The sequence below is a fragment of the Papaver somniferum genome, chromosome 5, assembly GCF_003573695.1.
Source record: "Papaver somniferum cultivar HN1 chromosome 5, ASM357369v1, whole genome shotgun sequence".
Classification (NCBI taxonomy): domain Eukaryota; kingdom Viridiplantae; phylum Streptophyta; class Magnoliopsida; order Ranunculales; family Papaveraceae; genus Papaver; species Papaver somniferum.
The window spans coordinates 31,320,013-31,341,906 of NC_039362.1; the positions used below are offsets into that span (position 1 = coordinate 31,320,013).

Below are 21,894 nucleotides of genomic sequence, written 5' to 3' on the forward strand. Positions count from 1 at the left end.
GCAAAATTAAATAATCTTCAATCTTGAAACAACTTTGAATCCAAAATATAACATATTTACTGCAAACCTTGAAATGGGGCATGTATCTTTTATCCGTCGATATTTTTTAGGGGTGTCTTTGAACGCATGATCGGACGGCTTTATTAGATCCAAAAATAAGCCACAAATACAATATCGAGCATAATACTGAAATATCTACTGATAGTTTCACATGAGTGTTGGAATCGTTCTTGTGTTAACCTGTACACATTGCCGTGTCCTAGAGTATGCAAGAACATTGCAACAATTTCATCAGCAGTCATTCTCTTAGAATCCTATAACCCATACTACACTTGCAAATTGGATCATAATCTCATAAATACATCCTTATCCATTCTAAAAATTCTATGCCATCATTTTCTATTACCTTCCATAACCTACATCAACCACATATAACCAGTTTGTTTGAGGCATTACAAGGAACTTTATGAATATATTTTTCATAATATAGATGGCAAAAAAGGCACCAATGCATAAAATTTCGTCAAACTCAACTTCATCTTCTTGGATATCCATTTTTGGGAACATCTGCATTGATTAACAAATTTACGTTAAATATTATCAATCATCAACATAATAATAACATCCGAGCATGCACACTTAAATAATTTTTCTCAAAACTCATAATATGCATGTAAATAATAAAAATGCCATTATAAAAAACTAATAAAATCCTTTGTGTTAGAGCATATCTCGGTCGACCTCTCATGCGTTGCTATCTCAAGCATGTTTGTCGGTGTTAGTGATCAGAACTATGAGTCTTGATTTCTAGCCTACATAGCTAAGTCTCGGACTAGGATAGAAAAGTGTAGTTAAGCTCAAGGACTTCATGTCGATTCATCATACAACGACGAAGATCTACTCAAGGAACCGTGGAACTTCATCAACAAAAAGGTATGTGGAGACTTGAACTTATCTATCACTCAAAAGTCTATCTCTTCTACCTCCTACTTCTTATGAGACAAAAGTCGTATGCTATATAGACTGGATCATACACATTTGATATACCGAGTATATCTCGCCTATCTATATCTGGAAATCATGTGTTGGTAAAGCGTTTCGCTTTGATCAAGTTTATCTTCACCTAGTGACGAAAGTCATGAAAAGTTTCAATTACTTTGAGAATTTCTATGACGTGATGTGAATAACGGCTATATAACGTCCTATGAGAATGTCACAATAATTGGAATGAGAGTTTAGATTACATAACCATGTATTCCTTAATCCGAAGTTTTCGAACTTTGTTGATTGAGAGAAACCGGAGGAATTGGCTTTGCCAAGTCCGCGAACCCAGTCCGCGAACTGACAGAAGTTCTCGTACCGAGAATTTATGTTGGGATTTTCCAAAAACTCGTTTGCGTGTTATTCCGCGAACTGACGGAAGTCTCTTTGCCGAGATTTTCTGCTGAGTTTGGAAAACTCCGCCGGTTGTCTTAAGTCCGCGAACTTGTTTGTGAGCTTAAGTGGTTATGATCTAAAGATGTGCTCTGAACATGAAACTTAAATTAAGGAATGCTTTATGCAAACCGTGGCTATAAAGTTCATGAAGCCGATTCAATCGAATCAAATCATCTTTGTTTCAATTGTGTCTTGTGTAGTCACATAAGATCTCATAGAAATTAAACAACTCTTTAACTAGTTCATTTGATTCAATTGAACTAGTTATGGTGAAGAAGAACAAGGTTAATATGAAATGCTCATATGGTTAACCTTTTGGGTTACTATGTTGAACCAACATACACGTACACGTTTGGGCACGGTTTTCACAAACCCAGTAAACGTCTACCCAAGTGTGTGTGACAAGCTAAGTTTTTGATCTAATGGTTGAGAAATATTAGCTTGAATCTAAATCAGGTTTTCATCTAACGGTGAATATGGATTGCTTTGTAACTAAGGCAAAACCCTGATTTGAAGGCTATATAAAGGAGACATCTAGCATTGTGCAAAACTAATCCCCACACGTATGTGTGATACTAGTGCACTCGCTAGAGTCGATTCTCCTTTAACCTTTGCTTTTCTTCTCTAAAACCAGGTTAACGACTTAAAGACTTCATTGGGATTGTGAAGCCAGACCGATACTACTTTTATCGTAGTTGTGTGATCGGATCTTGCATCTTCTATCGTACGAGTACAATCTATTGATTGGCTTGAGATCGTGAGAGTTCTCCGATAGGCAAGATAAAGAAGTCACAAACATCTTCGTCTCACTGTTTGTGATTCCTCGACAAACCGCCTGTGTAGTCAGGAAGGATTGTAGAGAGGTGATTGATTAATCTAGGTTTTTCTTCGGGAATATAAGACCGGATTATCAATTGTTTCCTATTCACCTTGATTTCATATCTTAAGACGGAACAAAACCTAGGGTTTATCTGTGGGAGACAGATTTATCCTTTGATAGACTTTTCTGTGTGAGACAGATTTGTTTATTATCAAGTCTGCGATTTTGGGTTGCAACAACTCTTGGTTGTTGGTGAGATCATCTAAGGGAATCAAGTGCGTAGTATCCTGTTGGGATCAGAGGCGTAGGAGTACAACTGTACCTTGGATCGGTGGTAGACTGATTGGGGTTCAACTATAGTCCAGTCTGAAGTTAGCTTGGAGTAGGCTAGTGTCTGTAGCGGCTTAATACAGTGTGTATTCAATCTGGACTAGGTTCCGAGGTTTTTCTGCATTTGCGGTTTCCTCGTTAACAAAACTTCTGGTGTCTGTGTTATTTCTTTTCCGCATTATATTTTATATAATTGAAATAATACAGGTTGTGCGTTCGTGATCATCAATTGGAAATCCAACCTTTGGTTGTTGATTGATATTGATTGATCCTTAGACATTGGTCTTTGGTACCGTCCAAGTATTCCTTGTTTTGATTAGGACTCGCTGATTTCTATTAGCTTGAGTAATATCAAAACAAGAGAGAGATATTAACTCCTTGAGATACTTTTATCTAGATTGAGTCTGACTGTCTAGTTGATTCTCTAGCAAAGTATTTCAGAGTTAGTCCATACAGATTGCTAAGCGAAATATTGGGTGGTGTTTCTAGACCCCCGCTTTTTCAATTAGTATCAGAGCAGGAAAACACGTTTAAGACCTAACAAGTCCGTGTTTGTAGCGATCTGACTCTATGGACAGAGGTGCTATCTCTATTAACGTACCACCAGTCTTCGATGGCTCCAATTACTTATGGTGGAAAATTGCTATGCGATCCTGGTGGTGGTGAAGGAAGCTCGAGGTCTGGTGGTGGCAGTGGGTTGCAGGCGATGGTGGTGGCAGGACATGGTGTTGCAGAGCCTGTGAAGGAGAAGGTGATGGCAGAGGTGGTCGATGGGTTTGAGGAGAAGGATCTGTTTGGTTGGGTGTAGGTTCTCGACTGCTTGAGTGTGAGGCGGGCCCATCGTATTTCGATGTCTTGCGATGCTTAGCCGTGGGGTGTGGAGATGGTAGGTAGATCGGACGGCTAAGGAAGAGGCAGCTTGTAGCGACCGTAGGATGTAAAATACAACGAAGTCAACGGTGCTAGATTGAGTTAGGTGTTGTAGTGTTAGGCGGAATCATCGGGAGTTGATGCACAGGCATAGGAGCGACCGTTGGATTCAACTACCATCTAATCTGAAGGCTTGGAATTTCAGCGCTGTGGTGCTCGGCAGAAACATCAGATTTTGATGCTCTATGAAGGAGCGACCGTCGGATGCTCCTGAGAACTGATCTGATGGCTGAGAACGGAGGCGCTTTTGGTGTAGAAAATGAGGTTGTGCGCACCATTCTTTGCGGTTTCCTTGCGTAATTTCTCCCGGCTTTTCACTACTTTTCTGCTCTTTTCGCTCCGCGACTCATCCGAACTTTATTATTACCTAAAAATGCAAAATTAATTAATAAAAATATTTATTCTTGAAAACAATGAAAATACAGAATATGGGATAAAATGTAGAATTAATGCACAAAAGATGAGTTAAAATGCCAACAAAAAGGGATAAATAAATACAATATTTGGCACTCATCAAATACCCCCAAACCTGAATTTTACTTGTCCTCAAGTAAAACAAAACTAGGGAAATCCTAACTATACCACTGTCGCTGGTCTCTCGAATGCATTTAGCGTATGCACTAAGCCTTTTAAACCACTAAGTGTCCCTAGTGGACGAGTGAAGTCTCGTGAAGGTTTACCAGAGGTGTGCCTACAAAACCTAAGGACAAAATATAAGCTCAGATTCCATCAAACGTGACATGTGCAAAACAGTTAAGCTCACAGCAAAATGGAGATGTCAATCTAGCTATCAAGGCACAATCCTAGCACTGATAACAAATAAGGACATGTGATAAGAGTGTAAAGTGTATCTACACATGTGTAAATAAAGATCTGAAGTCATGACTACTAATCACCAAGAGATAGTTTCTCAGGCTAAGAACTGAGGTCGAAATCTAGCTAGCTGTCCGGACTTTACGAGAATTGTGAATGAGTTGGAGGTATTTCACAATTGCTCGCGTTGTACATCAATGGCATACACCCTCCTTGCTTATTACAACGAAACACAAAAAACTCTTTACATGACTCTTATTTACATTGACAAATCTCTTTTTATTTTGGAACAAGAGATGATGGAATTGATAAATACTTGATTTTTTTGGTATTTTCTGATATTTTTTTTTTTTTTTTTTTTTTTTTTTTTTTTTTTTTTTTTTTTTGAACAAGGAAACACTTTTGATACATACAAAAGAAACAAAATTACATGACACTTTGCAAGAGGTAGCCCTTTTTGATGCACCCAGTTAAATTCGATGGTTGTCTTTCTTAATGTAACCTCCCCTTCTATCCCAACCAACCAAAGAACAAGCTAGTCAAGTTTCGTTCAGTATTCTAAAGTGATTGGCAATCGTAACTTCCTATCCAACACCTTGAAGATCGAGGCCATACATGTATTGGTAGATCGTGCGCGTGCAAATTTCTTATCACTATGTGAATTGTGCTAGAATCAGGGTGCCTAAATATCTAGACTAAGACTCCTAATAATACATATTTGCACAAGAGTCAACATTTCAAGGTAGATGAGCTCCATTTTTATGATTTTTTTCAATTTTTCAATTTTTTTTTTGAATTTTGATTTTTATTTTTTTTGAAATTTTTCAATTTTTTCAAAAGAAGAAGGAGTTCGTTTTCAATTATAGCATATTATCGTGGCATCTACTCTATACCCCCAAACCTAAACTAAACATTGTCCTCAATGTTTCAAATATGGAAAGGATTAAAATGCAACATATGGAAAGGGACATGCTGAGTAGAGTAAAAGGAGAGAGAATACCCGATTTCGGCGAAAGCAGAATTAAACTCCGTTATTCAAGGCAAAAATCCAACATATTTCAGCCGAGATCATATTGGATTAGCAAAATATATACAAAAGGAACAAAAGGGTTTTTTTTTAAAAATTTTATCTACTGGATTATATACAAAAAATATTCACCATACACTAACAATCTAAAGAGTTGAGGATCAACCCAAAAGACAAAGTGTAAAGGTTTCAACAGCTTCACACAATAATAACAGGAAAAACACAAGTGAAACTGTGAAACAAAATGAGCTACCCCCAAACCTGGATTTTACAGAAGATATAGTTTTGAAAACAAAATCGCGCAGTTTCGGGGGTTCATCATGCAAAAGGTCTAGCTCGAAATGAACTGTGCTAGGGACGGGCAAACATGCAATTTCCAACTGTGGTTCCTCAAATGTATTATATTTGGAAGCAAAATAGTCCAAGAGGACTTGGGAAGCACACAGTTCCAAACCTAGGTTGGGAATTTTCAGAAAAATTGGTTTTACAATATTGGTACAAACCAAATCTAGGTTGGGTGGAAGGCCAACAGATTGTGACTTAGGTAGAAGAGGCATATCATTATCAATCAAATCAAAATCTCCTAAATCATCTACACATGTCACATCATGCTCACAATCATCACTCACATTGGCAAGTTCACACTTAGAATCATCAACATCATCAACAGATTCATTCTCATGCATCGGCAAATCAGGAGAAATATCACAATGTGACCTAGGTAGAGAATCAGACACATCAAATATATTTTCATGCATATTAGTGTCTACAGAAGATTCAACTATTCCTATGTCATGTTCATCTTCACAGAATAATTGTACGAATCCCATGTCAATATCAAAATCATATGAATTACCATGAGTATCAGAAAAAACAACATTCATGAAGGTCGAGGGCGAGAAGCCATATGTTATTGAACCAACAGGTTCCACAATATTTTCATGTTCTTCTAACACATCATCATAATCATCATAATCATCATCATGGTAGCATGCATATTGGTCCTCATTAAAAGTGGTGGTGTCGTTAGTCGATTCATGTTCCTCTAAATTAGGTTCATATTCAACATTATTTATATGAATGGGACTAGACACTTCATTAGGGACAACATACATTTCCTCATGAATTTCCTCCTTTTGTAGGTGAAGCAAAATCTGATCTAAATATGCCTGAATTCGTGATGTAGATCTATCGAAGTTTTGCTCACTAAGTCTGAAAGCTTCTGTGGTGGAGTCTAAATTCATGGGAGTACAAAATTCTTCATGTTCAAATTGTGGTGATTGGTACATGTGTGCATGGTCATTAGGGTTATAAAGATTGATCGCAACCCTCAAAGGATGATTATGGTCCCAATGACTACCATTCTCACAATTTATGGGCATTTCATACCTTGGATTTTCTCTAGATTGCCTAAAATTATGCAAAATATGACAATGCTCAACAGGGTGGTCTAAACTACCACATGCAGGACATGCATAGATTTTAGGTTGCCTAAGAAAATTAGATGTGACAGATTCCTCATGTGATTGCATTTCTAAAGCTGCGATTCGAGCTTCCAATTGATCCACAAGAGATGATTGTGTGAGTGAGGCACTAGCAAAATGTTCATTTTCACGTTGTGGCGAATGATGCATGTATGAATAGTCATTAGGGTTCATGTATTGCGGCTCGGGACTTTGAAAATGTCCATAATAATTCCTATGACTATTGACATCATGGTCTGTGGGAGGTTCATAACGTGGCATATGCCCATAAGCAAGTTCTCTAAGAGTTTTATTTCCATCCCCAGGAGCAGACCAATATCCAGACATGATTGGCTCAAAAGCTAAGTAACTATGTTACAAAGCTCAGAATTTGGTTTTTAAAGGGTTTGGATTTTTGGGAAAAATTTGGTTTTTAAAGGGTTTGGATTTTTGGGAAAAATTTGGTTTTGGTGGGAGACATTTGAAAATTTGGTTTAAAATGGGAGTAAAAATAAAAATTTGGTTTAAGATGGGAGCAAGTAAAAATTTGGTTTTAAAATTGGGAGCAAAGTAGAAATATTTTTTTTTTTTTTTTTTTTTTTTTTTTTAAAGAAAAATAAAATTAAAAAAATAAAATTTGGTTTTTGAATGGGAGCAAGCCCACTGTGCAAGCCTCTAATGAAGTGGAAGGAAGGCTGCGGCCCACAATCGGTTACCAGCTGGGTTTAAACCCAGAGTCCAAAATACAAGTCCAATGGAAAAATTTAAACAAGCCCACACAAAATAAATACAAGCCCACAAATTAAACAACAAGCCCACACATAAATTATTACAAACCCAAAATAGAAAAATAAAAAGCCCAAAAAAATTGGGTTAATTATTACAAGCCCACAATTAAAAAAATTGGAAGCCCACAGGTTGGGTTCTCTCAATTGAATGGGTTTAGGCTTACCTTTTTAGCACAGCCCAGCTGCTCTGATATTGTTGCAAAAACCCAGTTGGGTTTTGGTTCTTTTCCTTGGTGGCGTCCCAGCAGAGGAAAAACAGGTTCAGAACGGCAGGTCCAACAGCAAATGAAATGAAGCAGATGCAGATGCAAATGCTATGAAATGAAATACAAAATAGCTAAAAAACACAGATAAAACACAGCACCAATCCCCGGCAACGGCGCCAAAAACTTGGCAGGTCCGGAAAGGCGTATAAATTTGGTGCAATGGAAACGGGCCTACAGTAATACCGCAAGTGCACGGTCGTCAGTTGTAGCTCGTGCAAGTACGGGTCGATCCACAGAGATCGGGTGTGTTTCGGAAGTGTTTTAGCTAAATGGGTTCCTAGATTTGCTTTGGGCTTAGAAACCCTTTGGAAGTGTTGGGCTTAATGTACTATTGGGTTTGTTCTCAATAAAAGGAACTGAGCTTGGGCTCAGTATGTTCTTTGAAGTGCAAATGGGCTTAGGACTTAAACTTAAGCTTTTGATTAAGCCCACAGTGGAATTGGATTGGGTCTTAACCTTAACCTAAACTGGGCTTTGAGCCTTAGTGAAATGGGCCGTAGTGAACTAAACCTTGGGCTTTTGTTTCAGTCAAGAATCTGGGCCTTTGGGTTCAGTTGGCTTGGTTTAGCTAGGCCTTTGGGCTTCACTAGATTGAATTTGGGTTCAGTTGAACTTTGGACTTGGGCTGAACTGTGGACTTGGCTTGGCAGGCAGCAGCAGTAGTAGTGGTTTGATGCAGGAACTGCAGCTTTGGCAGCAGCCTTGGCAGGAGAAATATCAAATAAGGCAGCAACAGTGCAGCAGATGAAAGTGCACAGCAAGGCAAGTGCACTACAAGAAAAGAAGTAGCAGCACAAGCAGCAGGAGAAGCAGCAGACAGTACTGCAGGTCTGCACAGCAGCTGCACAAGCAGTGCAAGTAGCAGCAGCAGTCTGCAAGGCCAAGAGAAAAAGCAGTACTGCAGCAGCAGCACAAGGATGAGGCAGCAAGAATAACAAGTAACAGCAGCACAAGGCAAAGAGAAAAAGAAAAGGGAGCAATTAACAGGAAGAGAAATAGCAGCAGGGGAAACAAACAATGAAAATGCAAAACAGAAAATGCAGGAAAACCAAACAAATGAAAGAAAACAATACTAACAGTTGAAGATGGATGGCAAACTAGGGCATTGATTCCACCTCTTAACCTAGACTAAGTTGGATATTCCAATTGCAACCAAAATGTCCTCCCAAGGTACTAGTTATCTGATTAAAGCATAACTAGTCTGAGGTTTGGACCATAAGCAATTCACATGGGTTGCTGCACTTTCAGTCACAGGGGGATCCTAACTACACTATATGCATGACATACAATGTGAGAGCAATGTGATGAGAGGCCAGAATTGTAGTCTCCTACACAGTGGCATTAAGGTTTCATCTTCACCCTAGTGGTGAATTTAGAACATTAAACTAACAAACATCAAACAGATACACACAACAACATCATACACAGCACAATAAAAACATATGCAAATGGTTAACAGTGCAATGTAACAGGAGCAAGATAATAACAGTAACAATTGAAATTAAGCTAACCCAAATTGGGTGGAAACTTGGCTAGTCCAAGAACAGTTTTTACATCCCTAACACTTCCCTTTTATAGTTTACAAAAAATCCCCAAATTTAAGAAACCCTAAATTGAAATTAGGGTTTTTTCAATTTTCAAAATTACTCACCAAATTTCCTTGTTTGTTGTTCCTTGTCCTTCTTGTCGATGACCCATGCTCTCTTCTGCTCCTCTGCTACGAATTCAGTTCCCATCAACCTAGTTCTCTCATGTCAGAACCCTAACAGTGGGTAGGGTTAATGAAATGGGTGAAATAGGATGATGGGTTTTGTTGTCGGTTGATGGAGATGGTGGTGTTGTCGGGTGTTTGTGGTTGTGGTGGAGCTCGAGGTCTGGTGGAGTTGCAGAGGGTTGCAGGAGATGGTGGTTCTGCAACTGATTTTGGGAGAAGGGGAGGGTGGTCGACTGATTTGGGAAGAGGGGGGCGTTTGGTAGAGGTGTAGGGTGTTTGGTACTGTAGTGTTGAGCGGTTTCAGCGAGGGATGATGTTTCGCGATCTGGTCCGTAGGATGTGACGATGGTAGGTGGATCGGACAGCTAAGGAAGAGGCAGCTTGTAGCGACCGTAGGATGTAAAATACAACGAAGTCAACGGTGCTAGATTGAGTTAGGTGTTGTAGTGTTAGGCGGAATCATCGGGAGTTGATGCACAGGCATAGGAGCGACCGTTGGATTCAACTACCATCTAATCTGAAGGCTTGGAATTTCAGCGCTGTGGTGCTCGGCAGAAACATCAGATTTTGATGCTCTATGAAGGAGCGACCGTCGGATGCTCCTGAGAACTGATCTGATGGCTGAGAACGGAGGCGCTTTTGTGTGTAGAAAATGAGGTTGTGCGCACCATTCTTTGCGGTTTCCTTGCGTAATTTCTCCCGGCTTTTCACTACTTTTCTGCTCTTTTCGCTCCGCGACTCATCCGAACTTTATTTATTACCTAAAAATGCAAAATTAATTAATAAAAATATTTATTCTTGAAAACAATGAAAATACAGAATATGGGATAAAATGTAGAATTAATGCACAAAAGATGAGTTAAAATGCCAACAAAAAGGGATAAATAAATACAATATTTGGCACTCATCAGATCCTTTCTTCAATCGCGTGATTTTCAATCATGGGTATATGTGGTTAATGTCTATGATGCTCCCGTTGTGGCAGTTGGTGATGTAAACGTTCCCAAACCTATTAGTGAATACACTGCTGTTGAGATAACTGCTGCAAAGCAAAATTCTGACGGTTTGAATGCTATCATACATGCCATTACCCCAAATCTTCAGCATCATGTTATAAACTGCATTAGATCTAAAGATGCTTGGGATACCTTAGAAACCGTATTTGAAGGAAACTCCAATGAAAAGGATGCTAGGATTCAAAACCTTAATTCTGATTGGGAGAACCTTCGTATGGCAGATGAAGAAACATTTGATGAGTTTAATCACAAAGTGTCTGAAATTGTTAATGCATCTTTTGCATTGGGTAAGACTATTCCTGAAAAGGACATTGTGATGAAAATTCTCAGATCGCTTCCATTTAGATACGAGTCTAAGAAGCATGCCATCGTTGAGGGGAATAACCTCGATAATCTTTCCAGAAACACCTTAGTTGGAAAGCTTAAGATCTTTGACCATGAGCATACATCCAAAGTCGGTAAGGATGTTACCTTTGAAGCACAAAAGAACACTAAATTACTTGTCAAAGGTAAGAGTGTTCATGTCTCCGAGGATGATCAGTCTGAGGATGATTTTTCGGATGAAGATCTTGACAAATCAGTCTCCTTGATCACAAGACAGTTTAGGGATCTTCTGTTGAAGAGAAGTAAACGGTTTTCAAGTGACAAACCTAAGTCATAAGACAAACCTCACGGTCGCGTACCTCCTAAAAACAGGGATGCTGACGAGGCTGATGACGAGGACATGCCCCAGTGCTTTAAGTGTAAGGGTTTTGGCCATTTTGATAACGAATGCCCAAATCGTAGAAAATACACTGGGAACAAAGGTCTAGCTGTAACACTTGATGAAATGTCTGAAACATATGATTCCGATGAAGATAGGAAATCAAGTGTAGGGCTTCTTTGTGAAAACATCGATTTTGATACTTGTAGCAATACATATATGAACCTCAATGGGTTCGCAAAAGAGGGAAACCCAATCAAGTTTGAAGATTCACTGAATCCGACTGGAAACCCTATCAGTGATGTCTCAGGATCAACTGTATGTCTATCTGCTTGCACATCTCAGATGCCTGAATATTATCCAAGTTTGACGTGCTCGTTTTGTCCGATAAAGGGACACGATCTATCAAGGTGTTACAAATACAAGCACCAAATAAGGCACGCCAGCAAACTTTAACGAAGAGCAGATCGATTAGCAAGGAAGCTGAAACTTGCTCAGAAGACCGCCGATATATGTAGGATCTTATCTTCGTCTAAGAAGTTGGTTTCCAAGGATAGAATAAGACCATTTGAAAAGAAAATATGGTCAAATCGTTCTGATAAACATAGATCAGAGGATTCCTCCCATGAGGAAAAAGATGGACAAATCATTGTTCATCGCAACACAACTTGATTGTGTTGTTGGGAAAATCTTGTCTCATGTGCCTGTTCGAAAAGAGACAAGATTGAGTGCTGATCCAGGCTTCAGAAGAGTTTTTCCTTCTTTTCTTAGATTTGTTATTTTTTGTCTATCAAATAAAAGAAAGGGTTACTATCGACAATTCTACTCTTTATAGGGTTTTAGAGTTGGGCGTATACGAACCTATCAATAGGTTTCGAACCCTACATTATTTTTTCCTTTTGACATCCTTTATAAGACTGCTTGTTGAGTTAAGTGATTCAATCACACAAATCCAGTTGTTTATAACTGTTCTCAAAGCACTATGTCGTCAGATGGAAAGGATGTCAACATGATTGTTAAGTCTTCAATCAAGGAAAAAGAGAAATCTCCTGTTTCTAAGTCCCTAAAAAGAAAAATAAGGAATACAAGAAAACCCAGGGTTGTTCCGTCTAACTCTCAGAAGTTTTCCGATGTTCTTGATGAGTTAAAGGAAATAGAAGGGAGATTTATGAAATAAAGACGTTCGTGTCTAAATCTTTGGAAATTCAGAGGACCCTAATTCGACCTCTTCAGCCAAGACAGTTCGTGAGAATTGACACTTATCTCCATGAACCTTATGTCCCGATGGTTTTCGATAACAAGGAGTTCGGGAATGATAAAGAATTTCTCAAAGGAATCGTTGCCTAGTATGTCTTCTTTTTGGATTAGTTGGAAGAATAACTATTGCTTTCAATAGCGATGATTGTGACTACACATAGCTATTTTTGTTTTCATCTTCTTATGTTTATTTTTTAGGTTTATTGGTTTTAAATTATAAAAATATTTTGAGGATGATGTTATTGCAGTATTGATCTTTACGATTTTGTGATATTGCAATTTGATTATGGGATATGTATTATTTGCATCCGCGAACTTGAAGTTTCCATATGTGTCAAAAGTAAAGTCGTTCATAAATTGGTATTCGTATTGATGAAAGGACGGATGGACTTTTGACAATTACAAAAGTTATGCCTATGCAGTCATGTATTTGATGGAAAATAGGATAAAATCTTTTGCTTGACAAGGATAAAGTCTATTATGTCGTTATGATGGAAAATATAATAGATACTTGTATGTTATCCATGGTATTTATCTTCATTGATCCATTTTTTTTATGTTTTACGGTGAAGGCTCCATTGTGTGTCTTATGTTGAGCACGATACAACTAAGTCGATTAGTCTTATTTGCTTTGTTGGTTCTTCCATAAGATGTTATATGTTGAGCATTATGAACTAAATTAATCATCTTGGTTGATTATTTAGTTATTTGCTCCGAAAGTCTTCTTTTGTCGAGCAAAATCTTTTGACAATTATATTGATTACTTTTGTGATTAGTTTCGTTGTTTTTTTTCCAATTAGATTAATTATAAGTTCTCTTGTAATTAGTCTAGTTGAGTTTTCATATATTCCACAAGTCCTTGTGTTGAGTATATGAACAACTATACTAATCATGTTCTATTGGTTAATGTAGTCGTATATTCCGTAAGGTTTTTCCTTATGTTGAGTATGTGAACGATTAAGTTATTCATCTCCGTACGATTACCTTAGTCGTAGATCCGTAAGTTTACTTATGTTGAGCACAATCAATTAAATTGATCACTTTTGTGGTTTGATTTAGTTGCGTATTCCAATTAAATTAATCATGGGTTTACTTGTGATTAATTTGGTTGAGTTTTGGATATAGAAAATCATTTCTATGGTTTTTGGTGTCCAATTATAAAATCCTTCTTTTCTTTCGAAATTAAGGTCGCTCTTGTTGTTCTTTCGGGAATGACATCAAATGGGGGAGAGTTCGTTTGAACTTATGCTTAATGGTAATATCTTGCGGGGTGTGCGGCTGTGGAATTTTAGAGGGGTTATCTTGCATATTAAAACTCCTTGATGAATGCATTTAGCTTCGGCTTTATGATTGATCTAAATTAAGTTGGTATGTATTTTTTTCTTTTTGTCTATGAAACGTCTCTTTTCGGAAATTTCATTAGGATCCCGTTCATGTACCTTTGTCAATTTTAGTGACAAAAAGGGGGAGAATTAATGTGTAGTTCTACTACATATACATATGGTTTTAGGATTATTGTATAAGGGGGAGTGGTTTCCATGTGAGATGGAGTATTGACTAAGGGGGAGTGATACATATCACCGTAGTATTATTGTTAAAGTCGTGATGCAACTGGACTTTGATGTTACATAATAATACTATGTCACTGTATAATGATGATCGAGAATCTCGATTTCTCTCATTGTTATAGCTACGGATCTTCAAAAACGGTGATGCTAAACTTACAACCTTTGGGATCATTGGAGTACTTGGAAGGACGAAGATTTCAGAGAACGTTGAAGATTAGACTTTGGAATAGAAGCCACTAAAGTTTATCTTTTTTTGTATTCCACATGTATTAATAGTTTTGTCACTAAAATCGACAAAGGGGGACATTGTTAGAGCATAACTCGGTCAACCTCGCATGCGTTGCTATCTCAAGCATGTTTGTCAATGTTAGTGATCAAAACTATGAGTCTTGACTTCTAGCCTACATAGTTAAGTCTCGGACTAGGATATAAAAGTGTAGTTCAGCTCAAGGACTTCATGGCGATTCATCATACAACGACGAAGATATACTCAAGGAACCGTGGAACTTCATCAACAAAAAGGTATGTGGAGACTTGAACTTATCTATCACTCAAATGTCTATCTCTTCTATCTCTTACATCTTATGAGACAAAAGTCATATGCTATATATACTGGATCATACACATTTGATATGCCGAGTATATCTCGCCTATCAATATCTCGAAATCATGTGTTGGTAAAGTGTTTCGCTTTGATCAAGTTTATCTTCACCTAGTGACAAAAGTCATGAAAAGTTTCAATTACTTTGAGAATTGCTCTGACGTGAAACGGTTTGTGAATAACGGCTATATAACGTCCTCTGAGAATGTCTCAATGATTGGAATGAGAGTTTAGATTACATAACCATGTATTCCTTAATCCGAAGTTTTCGAACTTTGTTGATTGAGAGAAACCGGAGGAATTGGCTTTGCCAAGTCCGCGAACTAAAGTAAGTTCTCGTACCGGTAATTTCTGCTGGGATTTTCCAAAAACTCGTTTGCGTGTTAGTCCGCGAACTCAGTCCGCGAACTGGCCGAAGTCTCTTTGCCGAGATTTTCTGCTGAGTTTGGAAAACTCTGCCGGTTGTCTTAAGTCCGCGAACTTGTTTGTGAGCTTAAGTGGTTATGATCTAAAGATGTGCTCTGAACATGAAACTTAAATTACTAAGGAATTCTTTATGCAAACCGTGGCTATAAAGTTCATGAAGCTGATTCAATCGAATCGAATCGAATCGAATCATGTTTGTTTCAATTGTGTCTTGTGTAGTTACATAAGATATCATAGCAATTGAAAAACTCTTTAACTAGTTCATTTGAGTCAATTGAACTAGTTATGGTGAAGAAGAACAAGGTTAATATGAAATGCTCATATGGTTAACCTTTTGGGTTACTATGTTGAACCAACATCTTGGGCACGGTTTTCACAAACCCAGTAAACGTCTACCCAAGTGTGTGTGACAAGCTAAGTTTTCGATCTAACGGTTGAGAAATATTAGATTGAATCTAAATCAGGTTTTCATCTAACGGTGAATATGGATTGCTTTGTAACTAAGGCAAAACCCTGATTTGAAGGCTATATAAAGGAGACATCTAGCATTGTGAAAAACTAATCCCCACACGTCTGTGTGATACTAGTGCGCTCGCTAGAGTCGATTCTCCTTTAACCTTTGGTTTTCTTCTCTAAAACCAGGTTAACAACTTAAAGACTTCATTGGGATTGTGAAGCCAGACCGATACTACTTTTATCGTAGTTGTGTGATCTGATCTTGCATCTTCTATCGTACGAGTACAATCTATTGATTGGCTTGAGATCGTGAGAGTTCTCCGATAGGCAAGATAAAGAAGTCACAAACATCTTCGTCTCACTTTTTGTGATTCCTCGACAAACCGCCTGTGTAGTCAGGAAGGATTGTAGAGAGGTTATTGATTAATCTAGGCTGTTCTTCGGGAATATAAGACTGGATTATCAATTGTTTCCTGTTCACCTTGATTTCATATCTTAAGACGGAACAAAACCTAGGGTTTATCTGTGAGAGACTGATTTATCCTTTGATAGACTTTTCTGTGTGAGACAGATTTGTTTATTATCAAGTCTGCGATTTTGGGCTGCATCAACTCTTGGTTGTGGGTGAGATCAGCTAAGGGAATCAAGTGCGTAGTATCCTACTGGGATCAGAGGCGTAGGAGTACAACTGTACCTTGGATCGGCGGGAGACTGATTGGGGTTCAACTATAGTCCAGTCCGAAGTTAGCTTGGAATAGGCTAGTGTCTGTAGCGGCTTAATACAGTGTGTATTCAATCTGGACTAGGTCCCAAGGTTTTTCTGCATTTGCGGTTTCCTCGTTAACAAAACTTCTGGTGTCTGTGTTATTTCTTTTCCGCATTATATTTTATATAATTGAAATAATACAGGTTGTGTGTTCGTGATCATCAATTGGAAATCCAACCTTTGGTTGTTGATTGATATTGATTGATCCTTGGACATTGGTCTTTGGTTGTTGATTGATATTGATTGATCCTTGTATTCTCACAACTACCCGAATTAATTATCATACGAAAAATCTTGCCACCAATGATATAAGTTGACTGAAAAATATTTTTTCGCAGCCATGGATCATCATTTTTGGAGTCAAAAATGAAAGACGGAGAACCATTAAACACTCACCTTGATCTCCAGGCAAAAATACTTCTTGTGGTACATCCGTTTTCTCTTTAGTGTCAGTGATAGATTCATCCTTTGCATCATTGTCCACTAGTAAGGACTTGCCAGGCCTTCCATCTTTGCCACAATCCTTCGCAACACTACACCATTTTAAGGTATTAGCAACTACAATAGATGTTGCTAAACAGGGTCGGAACAGGCTTTCGCTGTTGCTAATGACGGTGTCGCAATTTTTTGCAATGGCATAAGCTTTGTTGCGAATCTCGGTCAGCAACGGATATTCGCAACGGAAGTTGTCGTTGCTATATTTTTTATTAGAAACAACAGTCTGCTGTTGCTAAAATGTTGCTAATTATAGGAATACCCTTATCCGGAACCAGATATTGTTGGTTCTAGTTCTAATTTATTGGTTTTAGTTCTAATTTAGCAACAAAGCATTTAGGTTGCTAATTTTTTGCAACCACAAAAAAAAAGGTCAAGTCTATGTTTATTGACCTAGTCAAAATTCATTACCCCATATTCACCCCCTGCAATTACCCAGTTCCCCATATTCAACATCCACACAGATATACAAACTATAATGGCAATACAAAACTGATACAAATGTAGTTGAGAATCACCACTGACGGTACATCGTCGGATATTGTAGCTTTATCGGCTTGGCCACTGACTTCATCCATGCGCCAGGCGCCATCACTGCGTTTCACGGTAACACAAGGCCTGAAGAGAGCGTCGTTCATTCTTTCCCAACGTTACACGCGTCCATGCGGCATGCCCAAGCTAGGGCTTTTATTACACACAACTGTAGTCTAGAAGAGACTCTATTTTCTTCATTCCATTTTGAAAAAATTCCCCCTAAAACTCACTCTTTCAAGTATAGACGACGAAGACGACGAAGGAGAAGCAGAAGAAATGTCGATGTCAAACATCAGCATGATTCCAGATAAGATCTGCTCATTAATCATATCAAGGTTACCAGTTAGATCTGTATTAACCTGTAAGTGTGTTTGTAGCAGTTGGTTAAACCTAATTTCTACTCCTGATTTCGTTGAAATGCATCTTAATTTCCATAGGGAAAACTCCACTAGTCTTATGCTTGGAGGTAAACAAGAAGATAAGAGTGATGTAATATACTCAATTGGTTATCATTCATTAGCATCTTCGTTATTGACTCAAATTGAAGATAATAACAAGAATAATGATGTTGAAGATAGTAATACTTCTGTTGAAATGGAGCCAGTGAATCTAAGTGGGATTGTTCGAATGGATTATCCATTCAAGTATCTAGGTCTTACCGTAGATTTATTTGGTTCCTGTAACGGTTTGGTTTGCTTATGGTTTCATGATGATTATTGTGATGATAGCCAGCAATTCTTCTGTCTCTGGAACCCAGCGACCAAAGAATACAAGAAGATATCTCAGGCACCAAATAAATTTACTTACTTCCATATCAAACTTTACGCTTTCGTTTATGATCTCAGTGCCAAGGATTACAAGTTTGTAATTGTTGTACATTCTGAGATTAACTCTTTAGTCCACGTCTATTCGTTAGCATCAGATGCATGGACAACCATTTTAACAACACCTTTTAAGTTTCCTTTTGTACGTAAATCTGGGGTACTTGTTAATGGAGAACTTCATTGGTTAGCTATGGTGCGAAACGAATACTGCATAGCCTCTTTAGACATCAACAACAAGATATTCAAAGAAATTCAACTACCATCAGAAACTTTAGAGCTTATTACTATGGGAGTGTTGGAAGGGAACCTTTGCATACTTGTTGAAGGTGGTTTTCATGTGATTGAAGTATGGGCAATGCAGGATTATGGAATTCGAGAATCCTGGACCAAGCGCTATACCATCACCCATGAGAAAATTACTAAGAAAATTACTCAGCGCACCTCTTATTTGAAGTTTATGTGGTATTTTGATAATGGTGTGATTCTTTTCACGCATTGGGGTAAGCTAGTTTTGTACGACCCAAAGCATGGAAGTGCAGTTGAACGAAGTATGAATAGCTTATTGCACATCATGTCAGAAGAGAACTATTCTGAAAGCTTAGCTATTTTGAACTCTGGTACTTATGTCGGAGGACGAACAACAAATAAAGTTTACACGGAGGTTCAGGTATTAAATTTACAAGATGTGTTGTTCTGCACTGTTATTCTTACTAATTACTGGTGTAACTCAGTGTGTATATAACATTATATCCGTGATACTTCAGATTCTTAGGAATAGAAACTCCATGCTTGAAGCACGTAACACCGAACTTGAGGCAATTCATGCAAAACGTGAAGCAAGTCATGATGCACTTGAAGCACGTAATGCACAACTGGTAGCTAGTAATGCCGAATTACAGAGGGAGCTCCAGAAGTGTCAAGTAGCATATAAAGACCTACAAAAGCATGTTGCTGCTCAGGTTTGTGTTGCCATTTTGGATGGCAGTTTCATTGACTTTTACTTGTTCTGAATCTCTATTCATAAAGGCTATTATCCCAGGTTCAATAAAATGAGCTGATTATGCAAGTGTATTTGCAAAAATTGGGATGTTGTTATCCAAGTACTTTATTAGCTTCCTGATTTGGTTTTGTGGTAAAATAAAATAGGGGCTTTCTTCATTGCTATGTGATTTGGTATTTGCAGAAAGAAGCAGAGGAGGGTAAAAAAGTGGAGGAAGAAGTAGAAACTGTTACAACCAAGTCAAAGGGTCGAAAGAGGAAGGCGGAAACTCAATATAACACTGTAAGTTTTCTAATTTTCCAATCATATATTATTTTACAAATGCCTGCTGTTTTTTTTTTTTCTAGTTGTTGTATGACACATTATTTTATACACTTGAGCTAGTGTTACATATAATGCACGAGGAAGTTGTTTTTCCCCGAAAAGGTTGTCATTCAAGTATTGTTTTAGATGCTGTGATCATGAATAGGACTCGAAGAAACCCATAACTTGATTCGGTTGGTTTAACAATGGCAGAATTGTAGAAGTTATAATTATCTAGATAACTCTTTTTTATTTGCATAATTTATAGAGGAAGGCCTCGAAAGCAGTTGCAACAATATCATCTAGATCCCGAGAAAGCACAAATGTCGCAGATGAGAGTCTTATTGTGCAGCAAATGGCGGAGGAAGAGCAAGTTAACCTCCTTCCATCGGCAGCTGGTGTGACTTTAAAGCCTTACCAAACTAAAGGTACACAGTTGTTATAATCCCAGGGTTTAAATATGATCGTGCTTTGGAGGTTCATATAACTGGAATAGTAGATAACTCACTGCGAAATCTCAGTTTATGGACGTCTATTGCTTCTGTTTTCTTCCATGGTTGATGTTTCTTTGTGGACTAATTCAGATTACATCAGTCATATACGAATCCATTATATTTGTCCTTCCATGATAATATACATTAATTGACCTTAAGTCTAGGAGCGCCTTGTCATGCATCGTTGGCAGATGGAATTTTGAACCCTGCAGTTATTGATATTTTTGTAGCCTTTGAGCGGGAAGGAGGCTACTGTTTTCCTTGTTATATAGAGATATATGTAGGTAGATAGGAGAAATCTGTCTCCTCTTTTGTTCGTTATTTTCATCTTTGCTTAGCTTTTCTCCTTTTACTTATAGGTCAGACGTGTAGAGAGGTATCCTTCATTGTTCCCAGACACTCTTTATCTTTTACCAGTATCGTGCAGTAATTTTATCAATATTTGTCATCTGACTTCGTAAATGCATTAGTTTTCTTGGTTACATATAAGAATTATTGATACCTAGTTACCTACAACGTCCAGTCCAGTAAAAGTTCGCATTGTTAAAAACATGTGATTTTTTTTTTTTTTTTACATCCTTCTTTTCTTTGGTTTTTATTTTGTTTGGAAGATGTTTATTAGAAAATGGGGGTACTTCTTTTGATGTGTTTCGGAGGAAGTGAACTTCTGTGGTCGATACAGACTTTTCTGGCTTTATACATAAGCATATATTTGGCTTCTTCAATAGTTCAATGGGATGGAATGATTTTGGAAGTCACCCAGGCACTCATTTTAAATTCAGACAAACAAGTAGTATGACACTACGACTTCCTCCAGTGTATGGTTCTAGATTGTGGATGCTTAAATGGACACGAAGGATTTCACGATTACAGTAAGTAATAATTCTTTTTTTCCTTTGTTTTTGTTTTCTTATAGAGGGATCTGGGACTCTCTCCACTTCCAAGGACTCCTACCAAAAGATGACTGTAGAAAAGCTGCGTGCCCTTCTAAAGGAAAGAGGTTTGATGGTGAAAGGAAAGAAGGTAAGAGATCAAAAACCTCTAATACACAAGTTAAAAATGTTACCTACTAAAAATGTCGTTTGCTTTATGCATCCTCTTAAATTTGATAGTATGATTAATTTGATTACAGTGGACAGATTATTTTTTATTTTCATAGACTAATCCAGTTGGTAGGGAGGGTAGTTGGACAGTTTAGATTTATGAGCTTTGCACAGTCTTACAGGGAAAGAGACCCATTTACTGTTACAACTTACAAACACCATCGACGATTCAAGAGAATGGATTTTTCTATTTTTTGTGAATGTGTATGGTTCATTGATTGATACCTTGCAACTTTTGCAGGATGAGCTGATTGCACGTCTCAGAGGTAAATAGAACAATTGCGTTACATTTCAATGTAGGCCTCCAGGGTATCACGTATCAACAGGCATACTTGGTGCTGGAATTGGGTCAATTCCGCAATATGTTAGGTTTCAACTCAGTGTATTGAGCTTTGATGAATTCCGCACACGGAGTTGAGCTGGCTTATAAGACTACGTTTTTGTTTTCTCTTCGATCTTTAAAGAAGAGACCCATAAAGATTTGAGACCAAGAACGCGTTTACAGTGAAAAAGTTTACAAGAGTTGTTTCCAATGTATAATCATTTTTTTGTTGGTTGACAAAAAAATTTACAAGAGTTGTTTCCAATCATTTTTTTTGTTGGTTTGCCCCTTTTGGCGAAGAAAGGATATATATGTATTTCAATTTCCAATCCAAAGATTTTTTAGAAAATTAAACTTGTTATTCCCAACATATTTTCCTTTACAGGAACATGTCTATGGGGCGATCATCATGTTGACAAGTAAAGAAGGGAAGAAGCC

At 37.8% G+C, this 21,894-nt stretch overlaps 1 protein-coding gene across 2 annotated transcripts; it reads left to right on the forward strand.

Moving 5' to 3' along the window:
* Positions 1-17,416: 17,416 nt before the first annotated feature.
* Positions 17,417-21,655, forward strand: LOC113281303 (F-box protein CPR1-like). 2 transcript variants are annotated; one of them, XM_026530015.1, is made up of 7 exons: positions 17,417-17,745; positions 17,848-18,901; positions 18,999-19,193; positions 19,418-19,516; positions 19,806-19,965; positions 20,948-21,054; positions 21,376-21,655. In XM_026530015.1, the coding sequence occupies exons 1-7, from the start codon at positions 17,687-17,689 to the stop codon at positions 21,406-21,408; spliced, it is 1,707 nt and encodes a 568-aa protein (XP_026385800.1). In that variant the 5' UTR covers positions 17,417-17,686; the 3' UTR covers positions 21,409-21,655. The 2 variants fall into 2 exon arrangements, with proteins under 2 accessions (XP_026385800.1, XP_026385799.1); XM_026530014.1 differs by having other exon boundaries at positions 17,417-18,901.
* The last annotated feature ends 239 nt before the right edge of the window (positions 21,656-21,894 follow it).